Source organism: Doryrhamphus excisus, linkage group LG16 (assembly GCF_037039965.1).
Source record: "Doryrhamphus excisus strain RoL-2023G ecotype Guam linkage group LG16, RoL_Dexc_Guam_v1.1, whole genome shotgun sequence".
NCBI lineage: Eukaryota > Metazoa > Chordata > Actinopteri > Syngnathiformes > Syngnathidae > Doryrhamphus > Doryrhamphus excisus.
Window position 1 is genome coordinate 8,705,355 of NC_136372.1, and position 18,882 is coordinate 8,724,236.

General features: G+C 42.1%; 2 protein-coding genes across 2 annotated transcripts; both read right to left on the minus strand.

The window, feature by feature from the left end:
* Positions 1–1,050: 1,050 nt before the first annotated feature.
* LOC131103570 (dual specificity mitogen-activated protein kinase kinase 6-like) lies at positions 1,051–11,557 on the minus strand. Its single transcript, XM_058049938.2, has 12 exons — positions 11,418–11,557; positions 6,759–6,828; positions 6,497–6,545; positions 6,217–6,330; positions 6,020–6,139; positions 5,836–5,952; positions 4,774–4,825; positions 4,564–4,691; positions 4,360–4,437; positions 4,124–4,263; positions 2,351–2,396; positions 1,051–1,208 (listed from the first exon to the last, which is right to left on the minus strand). Exons 1-12 carry the CDS (start codon positions 11,434–11,436, stop codon positions 1,131–1,133), a joined length of 1,011 nt encoding a protein of 336 aa, XP_057905921.1. The 5' UTR covers positions 11,437–11,557; the 3' UTR covers positions 1,051–1,130.
* Positions 11,558–12,654: 1,097 nt separating this feature from the next.
* On the minus strand, positions 12,655–18,511 carry btbd17b (BTB (POZ) domain containing 17b). Its single transcript, XM_058049937.2, has 3 exons — positions 18,333–18,511; positions 16,615–16,900; positions 12,655–13,741 (listed from the first exon to the last, which is right to left on the minus strand). Exons 1-3 carry the CDS (start codon positions 18,418–18,420, stop codon positions 12,667–12,669), a joined length of 1,449 nt encoding a protein of 482 aa, XP_057905920.2. The 5' UTR covers positions 18,421–18,511; the 3' UTR covers positions 12,655–12,666.
* Between the last annotated feature and the right edge of the window lie 371 nt (positions 18,512–18,882).

An 18,882-nucleotide genomic window follows, 5' to 3' on the forward strand; every position in this document is an offset into this window, starting at 1 on the left:
GTCTGTGAACACTTGGGGAGTCGGTCCTGATGCTGCATAGAAAGGCTCAGGCAGAAGCAGGCCACGGAAACCTGAGCGGTACATCCAAAAAAGGCCCTGCTAGAAGATTTATATGTGTATGTATGTTTATGTATGTATGTGCATGTCACACTGCATTAAAATAAACTACTACCAGACACTCTGCTGCACTGTCAGGATCAGACAGTGTAACATTAAAAAACACACAAGGAGATAGTATTTACATCTTCAACATATAAATTATTCCCCAACATACTGTGTGTGTGTGTGTGTGTGTGTGTGTGTGGCATTAAGAGAAAAATAGAAAAAAGAAAAATAAGCCAAATGATTTTAAATGCGTCTGGAATTTCTAGAGAAACCGATGACACACACTTGACTGAAGTTGAGTCCAGGTATCCTTGACAACAAGCCACATAATGGTGGGCTTCAGGGGTGTCCCAAGTGTGGACCGCGGGCCATTTTCAGCCAATTTAAGGTATATTTATTTGTAGATGTTAGACTAATTTCATCAACACAAAGCTAAGATGTTTTGTTCAGATAGCTTGGCATATGACTGACTTACAATGGATTGGATTGGTTTTAGCATCTTAGATGCAGGTGGTCCCTGTATCCTGAAAAAGATTGGACACCCCTGTATTAGATGTTTAGTTCCTTATTTTCAGACAACATTTTAGGTATATTTCATGGCTTTTACCTTGACTGTGAGCATGACAGCATGACCTTTGATATTAATGAGCGACCCAAGAAGAGGGCCAAAACTGGCATCCTGACACCATCCGGTAAAATTTAAACACACACACACACACACACACAAACGATATGCAGTATCAAAACGCTGTATGATGACAACACAAAATTGTAATAAATGTGTCACAAAGAAAAATGTCCGGCTCTGTAAAGAAGGGGGGAAAAAAATAAAAGCAAAAAAAGTTCATTGAGCGAGTTTGAGTCAAACTTCTCCAGTTGATGTGTGAAGCTCCCTTCTCTCTGCTGAGAACAGCGGCTTGAGAGTCCATTTCATTTCTTTTTCTAAAAAAAAACCCAAAACAAAACAAAAAAAGGTAGGCCATCATCGGTGTGTTGATTGAGTGAGAAGTGGCGCCTACTCATGATCAGTCGTCCAGGACGACCTTGACAAAACTGGCCACGTCTGTCTCTTTGGAGTCATGCAAGGTGAAAAAGGGATGTTTCTGTGAGGCAAAGAGCAAACATACAGTAAGAAAAATCAGCTTTAAATGATAAACTACATTTTAATACAGTATTTCCTCATTAGGTGGTAATACTTTTCATTTCCGGACTAAAGAGCGCACCAGTATGTAAGCCACACCCACAAAACTGTCCATACAGTATAGAGGCTACACCTGTCTATAAGGCGTGTGTCCACTTCATAACATGGGCTATTTAGTACACAGAAAGATTATTTTTTGAACCTGTACATCCTCCTGGGAACTAAATCCACTCAAGTCGTCTTCTTCAGCATTACAATTGAACAGTCCCATAATTCCTTCATAACACACTTTGTAAGTCTCTTTCTCTGTAGCTCCCTCTCTCCTTGTCGCTTTTTGTGTCACGTTTGTGTCAAGCCATTAGCCATTTAGCTTGAGCTAAAGCTCTTCATCATTTTGAAACCTGTTGGTGAAAGTTGGTGGCTGGTGGTCCGAGTAGTAATTCTATACTTGATCAAACTTACTTCGGATGTGTCGGAGATTGCTGCATACTTGTTAACGTCAACGTCATTCATCCATGTCACTACTTCCTGACACAACACTCTAAGCATCATGGGAAATGTAGTTTGCCATAAATGAGCTACACTGTCTTTAAATATTATCTTACCTTGGAGTTTTTCCAATCATTTTCCATGACAATAATTCATTTAATTAGTCTAATTCAATTAATTAGTCTTTATTTATTTTCTTTAATGTTTTTATCATCACACTCACAAATGCACAATAATAATACTTAATTAATCAATATATATTACATACATACTTACTATTGCACACTGAAACCCAAATTAATGACAAAATTATAAACATTAGGTTTTTTGTACAGGAAAAAAGGAAGGCATCTGTTTGTGTGAGACACTTGTTATGGTTTTCTTTAAGGATTCTGTTGATGTTATTTATGAGGCAATATAATCCATTTGTTTGTAATGTTTAGTATAAAAATTAGTAAAGGGGTTTAAATATTACAAAAATCTTGGGGTTCATATGCTAAACTTCCAATTATTTTGACATGTGTAATGGAACAGCAGGGATGCTGATGCCAGAAAATTTGTCAAGATCCATATTTATTGCCTATGGGATAAACAACAAAGAAAAAAACTACATACCATTAATTCTGTATAAGCTGGTCTCTCATTGGGCTTCTTTCTTAAGCTGTGAAGTCATACGTAGGAGAAGGTTGAGGTTAGTAAGTAGAAAACACTGCCCTCTGCTGCCGGTCACTAAATACAGCGGGGAAAATAAGTATTGAACACGTCAACATTTCTCTCAAAAAACATATTTCTAATCGAGCTATTGACATGAAATTTTCACCAGATGTCGGCATCAACCCAAGTAATGCACACATACAAAGAAATCCAAACATTTATGTCCATAAATTAAGTTATGTGTAATAAAGTGAAATGGCACAGGGAATAAGTATTGAACACATGAAGAAAAGGAGGGGTAAAAAGGTCTGGAAAGCCAAGAAAGCAGCTGGAGTTTGTCAGTATTTCGAAGGTTGACCTGTCCCATATTAGTGCAAAGTAATATCAGCTCGTTTAGTCCTGATTAATGCCTTTTAAAAAGGTTTCTCACCAGCAAGGTGTTAGACAAAAAACATTGCATGATGGGTAAAAGCAAAGAGCTGTCCAAAGACCTACGCAGCCTTATTGTTGCAAAACACACTGAAGGCATTGGTTACAGGCGCATTTCTAAACTTCTGAAAGTTCCAGTGAGTACCATTGGGGCCATCATCCGGAAGTGGAAAGAACACGGCATTACCATAAACCAGCCACGGCCAGGTGCTCCTCGCAAGATTTCAGACAGAGGAGTCAAAACAATCATCAGAAGGGTTCTCCAACAGCCCAGGACCACTCGTGGAGAGCTTCAGAAAGACCTGGAATCAGCAGGTACCGTTGTTTCAAAGAAAACAATAAGTAATGCACTCAACCGCCATGGCCTCCATGCATGCACACCACGCAAGACTCCATTTTTGAAGAGGAAGCATGTTGAAGCTCGTTTGGAGTTTGCGACACAACATTTGGATAAACCCATGACATTCTGGGAGAACATACTCTGGTCAGATGAGACCAAAATTGAACTCTTCGGATGTCATAAGACACAACATGTTTGGAGGAAAAATGGCACTGCACATCACCCCCAAAACACCATACCAACAGTCAAGTTTGGAGGTGGGAGCATCATGGCGTGGGGCTGTTTTTCAGCATGTGGTACTGGTGGACTTCATATCATTGAAGGAATAATGACTGGAGAAAAGTATCGAGACATTCTTGATCAGAATCTGCTGTCATCTGCCAGGCTGCTGAAGATGAAAAGAGGGTGGATCTTTCAGCAAGACAACAATCCCAAGCACACAGCTTGGAAAAAGAAAATAAAGCTGCTAGAATGGCCCAGTCAATCACCAGACTTGAATCCAATTGAAAATCTTTGGAAAGAACTGAAGATCCGGGTTCACAGAAGAGACCCCCGGAACCTTGAAGATTTGAAGGCAGTTTGTGTGGATGAATGGGCCAAAATCACACCTGAGCAATGTATTCGACTGGTTTCTCCATACAGGAGGCGTCTTGAGGCTGTAATCACCAACAAAGGTTTTTGCACTAAGTATTAAATAAATTTCAGTACGCGTGTTCAATACTTATTCCCTGTGCCATTTCACTTTATTACACATAACTTAATTTATGGACATAAATGTTTGGATTTCTTTGTATGTGTGCATTACTTGGGTTGATGCCGACATCTGGTGAAAATTTCATGTCAATAGCTCGATTAGAAATATGTTTTTTGAGAGAAATGTTGACGTGTTCAATACTTATTTTCCCCGCTGTATGTACCAGCAGCAATGAAAGTTAGGATTTCAACAATTTCTAAATGACTCTCACCACTGGGAGATGAAGTCTACAAAGTCTGGCGAAAAGCGGTCAGCGGGCAGCTGGGGGGATGGCTCATCCACCACCTGTTTGAGCTGCTGGAAGGGCGTGCCCCACGAGTCATAGGGGAACTTCAGGATGGCCAACTCGATCTATAGGTCACATACACATGCACGCACGTTACAGGTCTGGCGCTTTATTTCCAGACCTCCAGCATCCATCAAATATAGGTATTGAAGCTGACTCACCATTGTGATACCCAGACTCCATATGTCTGACTTGACGCTGTAGCCCTTCTGGTTGAGGTCAGGGTTGATGCGCTCAGGCTAAGAAGCAAATAAAAGCACATCCATTCTGCATTTGTGACTTCATTTAAAAACAACTTTAGCAAAACACACTAAAATGAGCATTTAAGTATTAAATCTGTAGCTCCACCCCATGTCCACTCTTACCGCCATGTAGGGCTTGCAGCCGGCATCCATGGTCTTGGCCACGGAGTCCACCAGGTGGCCGCTGATGCCAAAGTCGCACATTTTCACTTGGCCCTGAGTGTTGATCAGAACATTGGAGGGCTTCACATCTGGAGGGGTCGGGAGATACACGACTTAGCCATGAGGCAGAAAAAAAGATGACAAACCAAAGTGTGCACCTGCTGGTCTTACCTCGGTGTATGACTGACAGGTTACTGTGCAGGTGCTCTAATGCCTTTACGATCTGAGGGTGGTTGGGGGAGGTGAGGAGAGAATTACTCAGAAGTCATAGTCACGTATGCGCTACAGTAGCCAATCTTGTGTCGCAAGGTCTCGAGAGATTAGAAAAATAACTGCCTCATGTCTCAATTGGCCTGGGATGACAGGGATTAACTATTAAGAGAGTTGACTATAGAGCCCAGTAGACATGTAATAACACCCCTACAGTCCCCCTTACACTTGTATTACCTAATATAGTAGATATGACCAGCAATAATAACAAACAAATAACATACACTCGCATTGGTTAAGTTCTTTGTTGCAGTATCGCGAATGTATTGTGGGCCTATCACATACATAAAAAAGATCTTCCATCTTCCTATCTTCCATCCTCACAATGATGTTTGTCACTTGATTGATATCCATGGCAGGCAGCCTGACATGCATCAGGCATACACCTACACGTGGAAAACACTACTGCTATCTTTGTTTATACTACATTTCACATTTTTTACGTGTGCAAGCTACGAGACCGCTGCACAAAAACAAGAAATGGCTGCTGCTTTGACCATAGCAAGCTACCGAGCTAACGACTGAGCCTCCAAATGTATTTATTCTTATTCTAGTGGGGAAAAAAGACAAAGTAAAAAGCATACCACTTCCACACGGAAGGGGAAGAGAACCTTTTTCACTATGTCATGCCTTTAGCTGACAATCATTTGGAACTAATGCTCAACGCCTGTATCCACGGCTGACTCCATTCAGTGCAAGTTAAGGTAATGTAATGTAAGGCGATGTCTCAATGTAAGATTAATGACACCTACTGACCAGTGTAGAATACTACATATAACTTGGCTTTCAATACTACCGAGTACTCAACCATGAAACAACAATCATTTATTAATTAACTAACTTTTGAAAAACTGCGATAGAAATCTTGCCACCCCAGAGGGGGCCTGCCCCACTATTTGAGAAACACTGAGTTCAAGGCTCTATGACAGTATATTTCTATTTCCATTCATTTCCATTACTTACAGCTACCGTGATCTTGCCCAGGATGTCTTCAGGGATGGTCTTGCCTTTCTCAATGACCTTCTTGTAAAACTTATCCAGTGAGGTGTCCATTAACTCCATGCAGATCCAAACATCGCCCTGATGACATACAAGTGGTTGGACGTGTCAGAAGCCAGCCTTCCTAAATGAGACTCAAAAGATTCACCTCTCTGAAGAGGGCGCCGTAAAAGGTGACGGTGTAGAAGCAGTCCACCGTCCTCATGGAGATGTCCAGGTCCATCAGGAGCCTCTTCTGTTCCAGCGTGTTGACGGTGGCTCGGATCCTCTGCGGAGGCCAAACAGCACCGGATGAGTCCCTTCTTCCTCCAATTAATGCCCGCATTTACAAGTAAAGCAGTCTACCTTGACAGCCATGATGACGCCGCTGGGCACGTGTCTCATTTGGTGGACCACGCCGTACGCTCCCCTCCCCAGCTCTGCAATCTCTTCCAAGTCATCCGCTTTCACCACAAAGTTCTAGACAGCAGGGTAGAGTCATGACATTCATGTACAGTAGGTCAGTATCTCCCACGATAAACCCACAGCTATTTAGACAATAATGGCTAAATATAGTCCCTCATGAAGATAAGGTTAATAGAAGAACAGCAGAGGAAGCATACAGGAAGAGGTGCTAGGACTTTACCTTGTCTCCGATTGTGACGCATGCTTTGGAGTCAAGGTCTCGAGGAGGCCTGCACGGTAGAAACAGTAGCATTATGTTGACTTTTGGGACTTTGATTCCTCTCTTTAAAATATCAGATTAGTATGAGTGGGTTAGCCATTGACTTAGCAGTGGTAAACAACTGTACAACATGATCTTGATAAAAGCTCTCATATGATGGGTGTTTTTTTTCATATGAAGACATTTCAGTACAATACTAGATACATGGATAGGTGTATCTTACGCTGCTACTGCTGGTTGGGGCTGTGTAAACACTTCTTTGGCCAGCCTCAGCCCTGGGTTCTTCTTCTTCCCTGAGAAACAAGAAAGAAAAGCATTCACATATCACATCATGGGGAATCTTAGGACTTTTGCTGCCAGTACAAGCTTGCAAGATTTTGCAGCACAAAGTCGAAACGAGCAGATCAGAACACCAATTTCAGCAGAAACACAAAACCGTTAGGGTGTAAAAAGTGTGTCCAAACCTCTGATTGGTAGTGTGTGTATGTATGAGAACATAACAGTCAAAAACATTGCTTTTCCAGCACAGTGTACATGTACTACATCACAAATGTGTCAAGCAGTGTGGTTATGGTATTGACCCAAATGAAAGATGGTATTTCTTTCTTAAATGTGAAAAAGACGTCTAGAGAGGTTGCACTAAACGAATCACAGCTTTTCTTCCAGTCACTCAAAAACCAGTCACCTGAAGAGATGCAGAAACCCACTAGAAAAAGGTTAAATAAGTTAGCAAACCACAGAGGAAGAGTTGGGATGCTAATTTCAAGCTCACCAAGCTTCTTTTGAGCACAGCTGCAAAATAAGCCAAAACGGTGCCAGCATTTTTATCAAAAATGTGACAAAGCTCGCTGACTTCAAGAACTAAGTCACAAAACACAAAGGTGGTGTCGCTGTTGATATTGCTGCCACATGGTGGGCTCTAATTTCGTGGCGCAGCCCACACAGTGGTTATTTGGTCCAGCGCATCACTGTGCCCAGCCAATTACATTAGATACTGAAGTGTTGGCTTTTCAACCGTATTGAAAGGTTGCAATTTACACTTGCAGTGTATCAGTAACACATATGTGCCATAACCAGAAAATGTACGTAAACCAAGGCAAAATTTTGAGCTAATTTTGAGCTTTTTTTTTTTTTTTTACATTAACCAAAAAACAAGCTCACCCAGCCATGCGCTAATGGAGGTTCAAAAACCAGGTCTTGAAAAAAGGGGTTGACACGAATAGAGTGGTAGTTCTCAATTATTTTCTGTATTGCAGAAATTGCAAATGCTACAGAACCTGTAGTATTATTTATGTATCCGTACAAAGCATTGTACGGGTTGCTGCAGCAGCATCATTCAAGCACCAATAAAGACTGATAGACCTGCCAACCTTGAAGAAATGTAAGGCCATAGTGCCTCTTGCCTCGCCCCGGTAACACACCACAATATATTGTAAGCGGGACCTATTATGCTTTTTGAACTTTTCTGACCTATAAATGTAGTGTATTCTCGTGTTAAACGATGCCAAAGTTTCAGATAATGAGGTTTGCACATTTGGAAGTGAGCCCTGAAAGAAATTTGGGATGGCTGAAAACGCTTGGTTTCAGAGGGTTGGTAAAACTGGAGGTGTGTGATGTCACACATTCTCGGGCTTCCCATTAAGGACGTTTGCTGTTGGCCAGTTACACTTGCTGCCCTCCCCCCCAAGATCTGCTTCTCCCGTTCACATTGTTAGCAATGGTTGTTAGCAATTCTTCAGGTGTAAGGGAAAGCTACATTTATTTACAATTCCTAACGACGCATCAGACACATGTGGTTGAATTTCCTGACTAAAAAGATTTTAATTGGTCAACAGCATTTCACACTGGACTGTTTCGTGAACCAGTATACAGCTGGACTAGCCAACAAAGTGCTGCTTTAATGGGTTTATTCTGTTGTGAGAGTCAATACAATGGTATGAGTTTATAAACTAAAGGAATAATTAGTTGAACAACAAGCGAAGATGACCCAGATAGAGCGACAGAAGGCTGGAGGGGAATCAATCCTTCAACCAATCCCATACCAAATGTGACATCTTTAACGTTACTTAACACCTGCATGTGGTGCTGGACACTGTGCTTCTCCCAAGGTGGGCTTTCTGGTTTGGATCTGTGACCAGAGTTCATTCATAAACAGCAGCCGCAGGGACTTCCCTTGAGGGAATGACACAAGTGGACCTAGCACAGGAAAAACAGCTCAACGTTTCTCGACATGGACGTGCTATTGCAAAGGTGAAGGCTATCAACACTGACAAATGATGACTTGCTGGAGTCTACTTCAGAGAAACGGCTGTAGAGTACCGTCAATGGTACCAAACAAAAAAACAAAAAAAAAACACCAGGACAGTTAAAGACCTGTTGCTGCTGCCATGTAAGTGAGTCACACCACACCAGTCGGGAGGAAGTGTGATTCAGTAAAACCCCCACTGGCTCAATCAAATATGAGGAGGGTAATACATTTTTGCAAATATTTTAGATTCTGTGGGCCAAACACTAGGCAGATTTGAGCCGCAAGCCTAAAATAGGGCGACAGCGTCCTAACCAAGTGTGCATGCACAGTTAAAAATAGCCTGTGTTTCCTCTGTGCAGGATGAAGTAAGAGGACTGAAAGCCTTCCAGTGACCTGGCAAACATGTCAGTTCAAAACCTTGCATGAGAATGTAGCTACACAGTAGAAAACATGCCTACAGCTGCAAAAATACCAGAAACAGTATTGTGCATAATGCAAATCTGTGCATAAAGAGAGTATTACATGCACTTAGGGATAGCTGCATGGGGGCAAAATGATGCATAGCAGCTGTGTATTTACCACAATGAAAAACACTACATATTGTGTGTCTAATGTGCTGGTTGGTGTGTAATTACGCCTGAATTAAGCATCAATTAAGCCCCAATTTTGATGTGTATGTGCGCAACATGACACGTCCAACTGCGGTCCCTTCACACACCCTGCTGCCGCATTGCTAACTCCCTCCGTCAGGGTGGCGTGTGAGCAGAGGGGCATCATGACATCACAAACAGGTGCTACAGGTGTGTTTATGAAAGGAAACAATGTAAAGATACATTTCTTTGTCCGGCATGAATTGACTGCATGATTCCTTCTCATCCACGTCATAAAATTAGGGTGCAAAACTTCCTGCTTTTACTGGTACAAGAGTTGCACAAGATGCTTTGCTGCAAAACACAGCACATAAAAGCATTATTCCTATGACGGAGCGCATAAATTCCAACTTTATTTCTTGTTAAATTCAGAATTCTGACACTGTTATATACTATATTCACCTTTACAACTGCTGTTGTAATATAAAGACTTTTTTTGTAAATACTTTAGAGAACTTGCAAGCAATATATTCTATTCTCTCAACATTTTTGTGACATTAAAACCTACTACCTGACAATTCTGTCAAAACTTGTAATATTACCACTTGTATTGGGGCCCGTCCATATAAGGAAGTCACCAACGTCCTTATATGGGTGTGCCCGGATACAAGCTGCTCTGCTGTACAAGTTGAGTATGACCAATCACAGCGGAGTGGGCGTGCCGGGAGGCAGGCTGTGGGTAGAATAAATGAAAACAAGCAGTTTAGGAAATACAGTTGGAATGGGTGCAGATTCTGGAAGATCTACAAAGCTTTCTGTGCGGGTTATCGCATGCAGCTGCTTTAGAGGAGTCAATACGAAGGCCAAAAATGAGCATAATAGGTTCCCTTTAAACAATTAAGTTGGTAGTCAGCGGCCTTGTGGAAACCACCCGAGAGGGAATGTGAATAAGACGATGTCGTCCAGCGGAAACTATCCCAAGGTGGTGTGATAGCTACGTCATGTGAACAAGAATTTCTGGATTGCACGCAGGTTCAGAGTGTCAGTAAGCCTCGTCGGGAAGCCTTGCAGTGGGTCCACATATATATGTACACACACATACAGTATATGACTCATGCACAGATCATCTTCCACACGCCCTGTTAGGGGGGTAAAAGGGAGAACCCAAAAGTCTCTAAATGCAGGCTGCAATCATTCTTAAATAAATATTATCTTTGATGCAGATAATGGTCATAATAAAGTGTGCTGCAGCAGCTATCTGCTTCCATCCAGCGGACTATCAACAATAAAAGAGCTGCTGCACAAGCTCTGCGCTGCAAGTCAAAACATGCCTTGGTAGGCCAAAGGCTGCCAACACTGTGTACTCCCCACCATGGTAACACTAGAATGATTGTGTAACAGCACACGCGGTGAACTTGAAATGTAAATTGACATCACCATCATCATCATCATCATCATCATCATCATGCTGTGACGCAGGTGAAGCAACTTATTTTATTTTTCCGATGTAAATTTCATCCAAGCTTACACATAAATATATTTTAAAAGTAATGAAAAAAAACATGAAGGCGAGGCTTAAAGTGTTATGATGACAAGGTGCCATCAATCACAACCAATGAGTCATAGGTCACAAGGACAACACACAGGAACACCTGTCTTATTCTACAAATTTAAATAGTCACTCACGCTCATTTTTGGAATTTTATTTAAAATTTTGGGTGGGTAAAATCGACTGTGCTAACATGAACTTAAAGCTAGCTAGCATAAAATGTTATTTAGCATGTCAACAACAGCGGGCTAGCAGGGCTAGCTTGCAGCGGTCTACACACTTTTTGCAGCATAAAAAAGTGGAAAGGCATGCTGGCCAGCTTCTTTTTTTTTCCTCCACTCATACGTGCAAAAGCTTTCCACCTGGCGTGCTTTCATTTCTTAAAAAGATGGCTAGCTACAAATGACTTCCGCTCAAACTGCACGTAACGTAATTCATACATGTATGCATTCCTCCAAGAAAAAGTCAGAGATAATAGGGAAAAACCACACATACCTCCTTTGGAGACAGACATTTCCCCTTTGCTTTGATGAGGGGGAAGGGAAGCACAAAGACTTTTGCCTTTTTCTACTCCCTCCCTCCCTGCATCGAAGCCGTACACCCGCTCAGGATCGCAGGCTGGCCGTGCAAAAAAACTGGCAGCGATTAACGCACAAATGATTCGTCTTGATGCGTTCTAAACGCTCTCAATGCGTTCGCAAGGCGATCAGCGACAAAATGCACGGTTTGGATTGAAGACAGCGCGGTCTGCACACTTCGAGCAAGTTTGCTAACAAAAACCTGCACTTTTTAGGGTGGCCAAAGTCTGACAGCTGAAGGTTCCAACAACGTGATGACGTACTTCCGGATTGCGCGCTTTGCACTATGGGAGTTGGAGTTTGACAGCCGTAACACACCTTTGTAAAATAATTGTCCTTTATTCTTATTTTTTTTCTACAGGAAACTATAATTTAACCTCAAATTAAAAAAATAATAAAACATAATATTAATATAACGCACTGCGCATAAAGGAATATGGATAATCACTAATAATCCCACTCACGTTCATACCTATGGACTAATTTAGAGTCTCCAATTAACCTTACAAGCATATTTTTGGAATGAGGGAGGAAAACCCATGCACGCATACAAATGGAGCGTTAACCCAAAACGTCCCAATCTCCTGTTTGTGTGGCCAACATGCTAACCGCTATAGGCCACCATGCGGCCTCTTGTATGCCGCTTGGAACATCACCAATGTACAAATGTAATAAAGTAATATTATGTTATGTTGCATAACAATTTTCTATAGTCTCACTACAGTACTACTTCACAGCAAAACATTATGTTTTTCTTGTAATAATAAAATTTTACACTTAATGTTAATATTTTAATGACGTATGGCCCTAATATTCATTCAACATTTACATCTACATCACGGATCTAATTGTCATTTGTTCTTAGTTTTTGTTCTGCAGTGAGGATGTTGTTGTTTTTTAAATATTAGTTGAGAGCTGGCAAAATGTATAATAAATAGGGGGAAAAAATTAACGTACTACTGAACACAAAGGAATGTGAATATATAATCTATAACGGTATATATAAATGATCAATATAATTACTTAATATTAGTTAGACACACTAATGTGATGAAATTCAATGACAAGGTTTTAAGAATCTCCATATTGATGAATAATTGAAGACTTAGTATTGAAAAACATATGGGATGCTAAGATATGAGCTATATATATATATGTGTGTGAATTTATTTCCTTGCAACCAGGAGGGTGTGGTAGAGCGGTTTTATCACAACGTGCAGATAGAGGGAGCTGTCAATCAGGTAGTCTGACGCACGACGCTGCAGGTCGGCACCCGCCAAGAAGTCTCCGGCCTCCTCTGTGCTTTGGTGGAAGTTGTATACGTGTCGAACCACCACCTTCCCTTGCTGTCTCGCCATCACGATCACCGTCTTCTGGAAGCTCACCCCGGCAAAGTCCGAACTAGAGGTTGCCGGTGTGACAATGATGCGAGGTCGACCTCCTTCGGTGCGTGTAGGCTGCATGGCGCCCATCTCGGTGTAAGTTGACCTGGCGCTGAGAGGAAGCCAACGAGGAGAGAAGAGGGAGTTCCAAGTGATGCGTTTACTGGTGTCGTGGCCGCTGGGACCCAGCTGTGTCTGGAAGCTGAAACTGCGGTCGTCGCGGGTGGGGTTGTTGATGATCCAAGGGGAGCCCCAGGAGGAGGACAGGTAGTTGCGGGGAGTGAAGATGCTGCAGTTGACATCAAAGTATTTCGCCAAGGTGATGGGTGAGGCTGAATGGAACTGGAAGGCGAGGTACAGGAGATCCCGGATGGACTCGTAGTACTTTTGCATGAGGGCGGATTGCTTCTGAAGGCGGAAGAGATACTGAGGGGGAATCATGCCATACCGAACTGCCTTCAGGGCCGTCTCCACTGTTTTAGTCCCAGGCTGGTTCTGGTTGATCCACAGCTCCAATGCCTCATAGAGCTCCAGTTCGCTCTGCAAAATCAGATCCGAACGCTGCAGCAAGGACAGGAGCAGGTCTTCACTGATGGAACCCCATTCCTGGCTCTGCAGCACCGAGGACAGGTTCCAGGACAGGTACTGCAGGCAGCTGTCCCGCAGGGCCATGTCTCCAGTTTGCAGCGCATAGTTGTACCAGGCCACCACGTGGCCCGTGGGGGAATCACTAGACAGATGCTGTGTCATGTACTGGGTCAGGCCTTGCTGCAAGCCCCACACTTGGTACTTGCTGGCCAGCTTGTGCAGAGAAATAGCCTGATCCAGCCGCACAGACACGTCACCACAGTACAAGTACCTGCAAAGCACAACAGAAATATATTTTAAAAGAAGGTTTCTGCTTGGACAATTCTGAAGCTTTCCTGTTGAGTCACCCAGAAGCCCACACTGTCTGATTTTAGACTCTGAGCCTCAAACAAAAGCACCTCACTTCTCCAAAATGTAAAACAAGAGAGGAAAAATATGCAGGGGAATGTCTAAGGTCAAATAGAATCTAATCAAGGACACTTCATGTGTACATTCTTCTCTTAAACCCCCTTGTTAACGTTGGCATTTCTTTTGGAATAAGTGGAGCAAAATACAAACAAAATATTTATATTTTTAGCTAGATTATTTTTACTAACAAAAATAAGTAAAATAATTTTAGGTAATGATAATTTAACGGTGGTATTTTTGTTAATATTTTTATTTTGTCTGTTTAACACAATCATACTCATTCATGGTAAATATATTTTTACCACTCGTGTGGAGTCAGGGCCTAACCATTAAGCACTGACCTACAGTTGTCTTTTTTCATTTCATTCATTCATTCATTTTCTACCGCTTATCCTCAAGATTGTCGCAGGGGTGCTGGAGCCTATCCCAGCTGTCTTCGGGCAAGAGGCCTGGTACACCCTGGACTGGTCGCCAGCCAATCACAGGGCACATATGAAGAGCTTGCAACCAAAAGGCGCTAAATCCAGTTTTCACTAAGTTGCATGTTTTTCATGAGTTTAATAGACCTCTGTCATGTGTATCCAAATCACAGATTTTGGTCTTGAAATCATTTTAAAAATATGAAAAAAAGTGATATGAAATTTATGCTTTCAACCAAAAGGCGCTATTTCCATTTCAGATTTCAACCAAAAGGAGCTAAATCCCTTTCTTTATTCTTTATTCTGATTGGCCCAAGTTTCCCATCTATTGATAATCTGACCAATCAGAGAGAAGAATACAATTGGCACTGCACATACAGAAAGCCAGTATCAGTGCGCATCCTGTTTTGTTTGTGTACATTTTGATCGAATACGAAGTCGCAAAAATACTGCAATTTATACAATCCTAGTGCAGTTTTACAATGAATGGGATAGCTGATACAACAAATAACCCAAGGAAAAGACAGAAGAATGAAGGAGAATGGAAGAAAAACAAGGCTAAAAGGAGATCAAATAGCGGTGAAGGTGAGTTGAAATTTTCTGTTTGATTCAGTCCCATATGTGCCATTTGGTGTTAGGGAATCGATGTGCGTGTGGCTCTTTACAATGTAAAGAGTTTGTAATGAGATGATTTTTGTCACTGTCACCTTCATGGTGCAGTCAAATATGAGCACTGCTTTTAATAAAATTTTTATTATTGTCTGCAAATTGTTATTTTTCATGTGTCGCTCAACTGCAGCCTACAGGTTGAATGCACCTGCAATGTATGACATGTCTTGTACCATTGTCTTGTATAATTGGGTATGTTGAGTTGTGTTAAAGCTGATCATCATGGAATGTGGATGACGTTAATGTGTGCTATAATGTCTTAACAACATTTTATCAGTAACAGTGTACTAGTGGTAGGTTATAACATTTTGTTTCTGTAATGTGTGAAGGTGAACGAGTGCATGTGTGTGTGGGTGGGGGGGGTGTATTGTATGTTGAGAATGGCTTCTGTGTTGTAATTATTTTATTAGCATATCACATTAAAGCACCTTACATTCTTTTACAACAACGCCATTGAAGAAGTTAAAGGTGACTTCAAATTTATTTCAGCCAAAAGGCGCTAAATCCGAAAAAAAAAAAATATATATATATATATAAAATACATGGTGTGTGCAGGATTTTTATAGCATGCATTTTTATGACCTATATTGATAGCTCTTTCATTTGCAATATAGACTTGATGACCAAATAGATTGATATGTGCGTAATTAAAAATCATTGTTTTTCTCGAAATCAGTCAAAATGGATTTAGCGCCTTTTGGTTGCAAGCTCTTCATATAGACAAATAACCATTCACACCCACATTCATACCTAATATGTATATAATTTATGCTCATTTTTCGACCCTCTGTATTGAGTTGTGGACTCCTATAGAGCAGCTACACACAATCATCCACACAAAAAACCTTTTTCAGCTGTATTTCCATTAATTTGTGTTTTAATTTATTTCACCCACGGCCCGCCTCCGGGCATGCCACCTCACTGTGATTGGTCACACGCCCAAAGTGCTTCCTAACTATGAACCATACAAGGAAGTCCGCCCCTCTGTGACATCACAAAGTTTTACGACGCCTTTCAAAGCCGAGCGTTTTGAGCCATCCCAAATTTGTTTTAGGGTTCACTTCCAAATTAACAAACCTCATTATCTGAAACTTTGGCATTGTTTAACACGAGAATACAACATTCTAACTAAAAGAAAGCATAATAGGTTCACTTTAACCTAACATGCATGTTTTGGGGAATGTGGGAAGAAACCAGAGTACCCGAAGAAAACCCATGCATGCACGGTGAGAACATGCAAACTCCACACAGAGATGGCGGAGGGTAGAATTGAACTCACGTCTCCTAGCTGTGTGGCTAACTAACCACTCGCCCGCCGTGCAGCCAATAAAGGGACTTAAAGTGGTAAAATATCTGACTTAATATGCTAGAGTTGCCTCTTGTCTAAACACCTGTATGGTGCATCACTGAGTGACGCTGTTGCTCTATATGGGTGACCGTGGTTCAAAACACTGCTATGGCACGTACAGTATTTACTATTATAAATAAATGCATTTTACCTTGAAACATAGCTCAAGTTAGATTTACAGATTTGAAAAATGTGTTTTTTTCAATTTTTAAATAAAGTCTTCTGGAACGTCATACTGTGAAAGCCCCTAAGCTTTCAGGTGTTTCAGGTGAACATTGCTGACTGAACTCTTCTTCTCACCTGATGAACTTGTCAAAAACAGCGGCGCAGTCGGATGTTTCCCTCAGCACCACCGTGCCATTGTTTCTGTTGAGCAGCAGCTCCTCAAACACATCGCTCTGCATGGTGAGAACCAGGCTGTGGGCTTGGATAACCTTGACTTCGTCTGTGTTGATGGTGTGCACGCGGAGGGTGACGTCGCTGCCATTGCCGGCGGCCAGTAGGCTCTCCATACGCTGCACCAAGCTCATAGAATGGTTCAGCACGGTTGCGCTGACATCTGGTGAAGCATCCAGCTTCAGAGCAGCTGTGGGGACAGAAAAATGAAAGTTGCTGGATGACAGGCACTAAAACCTGCTTATTCATGCATTCATTCATTTTCTATACCACTTATCCTCACGAGGGTCGCGGGCATGCTGGAGCCTATCCCAGAGGCGGGGTACACCCTGGACTGGTTGCCAGCCAATCACACAGCACATATAGACAAACAACCATTCACACTCACATTCATACCTATGGACAATTTGGAGTCACCAATTAACCTAGCATGTTTTTGGAATGTGGGAGGAAACCGGAGTACCCGGAGAAAACCCACACATGCATGGGGAGAACATGCAAACTCCACACAGAGATGGCCGAGGGCAGGATTGAACTCGGGTCTCCGAGCTGTGTGGCCTGCGCACTAACCACTCGTCCACCATGCAGCCTAAAACCTGGTTATTTTCTAGTTAATTGTCAAAAAACACTTCACACCACAATTTTTGATAAAAACGTATTGTTTTTATCGCATTATCACATGTTTTTATTTATATTTATTATATCAAATAAACCAGTATTGTAAACTTATTGTCTCATTAAAATTTAAATTAAAATTGTTCGGATCAGACATCAGGGAAAGTGCAGTAGTTGATTCCACCCTCGGCCATCTCTGTGTGGAGTTTGCATGTTCTCCCCGTGCATGCGTGGGTTTTTTCCGGGTACTCCGGTTTCCTCCCACATTCCAAAAACATGCTAGGTTAATTGGCGACTCCAAATTGTCCATAGGTATGAATGTGAGTGTCAATGGTTGTTTGTCTATATGTGCCCTGTGATTGGCTGGCGACCAGTCCAGGGTGTATCTCGCCTCTCGCCGCAAGACAGCTGGGATAGGCTCCAGCACCCCTGAGACCCTTGTGAGGATAAGTGGTAGAAAATGAATGAATGAATGGTTTCCTGGTCACCTCACACTTGTTGCTAGGCAGAATATGTAGGGAAACAAGGGAGACAAACTAAGAAAATGACTCAGGTATACTGAAAAATTATATTATTTGATTATGTTATTTGACATATATTATTTGACTGCACTTGCCACTAATGCATCACTACATACTGTAGCTTGTAGTCATTTTTGTGAGAAGAAATATGTGGACTTATTCGGTTGGTGAAAAAAATCTATAAAAATGGGATCTTCTTTAAGGGAAGCGTTTTCTCCAGTCTCCTTAATGTATTGTTGGGTCGGCACAAAGCCAGCCAGCCAGCCAGCCAGCCGGCAAATGGACTATGGCGTGTCTTGCCCTGAAAACTGATGGGGTGGAAGGGGAATAGACTAGACAACACCCAGCCATCCTGTTGCCCTGGGGGGCTAGAAACGAGCCATCTCAACCTTGGACTACTGACAGTATCAGGGGAGGCTGGACAGGGCTTCTCCAAAAATTCAGGCATGCTCTTACTTAAAGTCATGCAAAAAAGTGTTATCTTACCTCCTTCCACTGAGGCAAAGCTGCCCAAGAGGATCAAGGTGGTCAAACCGATCCCAAGAGGGAACCATTGATTAGAGTGCATGATCATCTCTTCTTATCTTCTGGAACTCTTCTTCAGGACCCGTCTTCTCGCAGCGGTGCTTGTTCGTGTGTGCCACCGCGGCTACCCGTCCCGCACGCTTTATGTAGGACGCTGGCCTTTCCTCGGCGCATCTTGCAACCCGACCGACTCCATTGATTGGTGGAATCTGGCAGGGGCGTTGCTATAGCGACAGCTTTGATTTTGAATTTCTCCCTTTTGGATGTTACATGGCATCGATCGGTATAGTGCTACGGGCCGGCCAGAGGCTCAGCTTTTTTATTTTAATATCGAAGTGAGGCACTATCAACAATCAATATTCATCTTTTAATGGCACACGCAAACCATATCTGCACTTTAAAACACACGGCATGATATCTCAGCAAAATAATCTGTGTCATTAGTGCTGTAATTACACTGAGACTATCTGCCAAATACAATTAAGCTTCTCATTTGTGCAGCCGGCGGCAC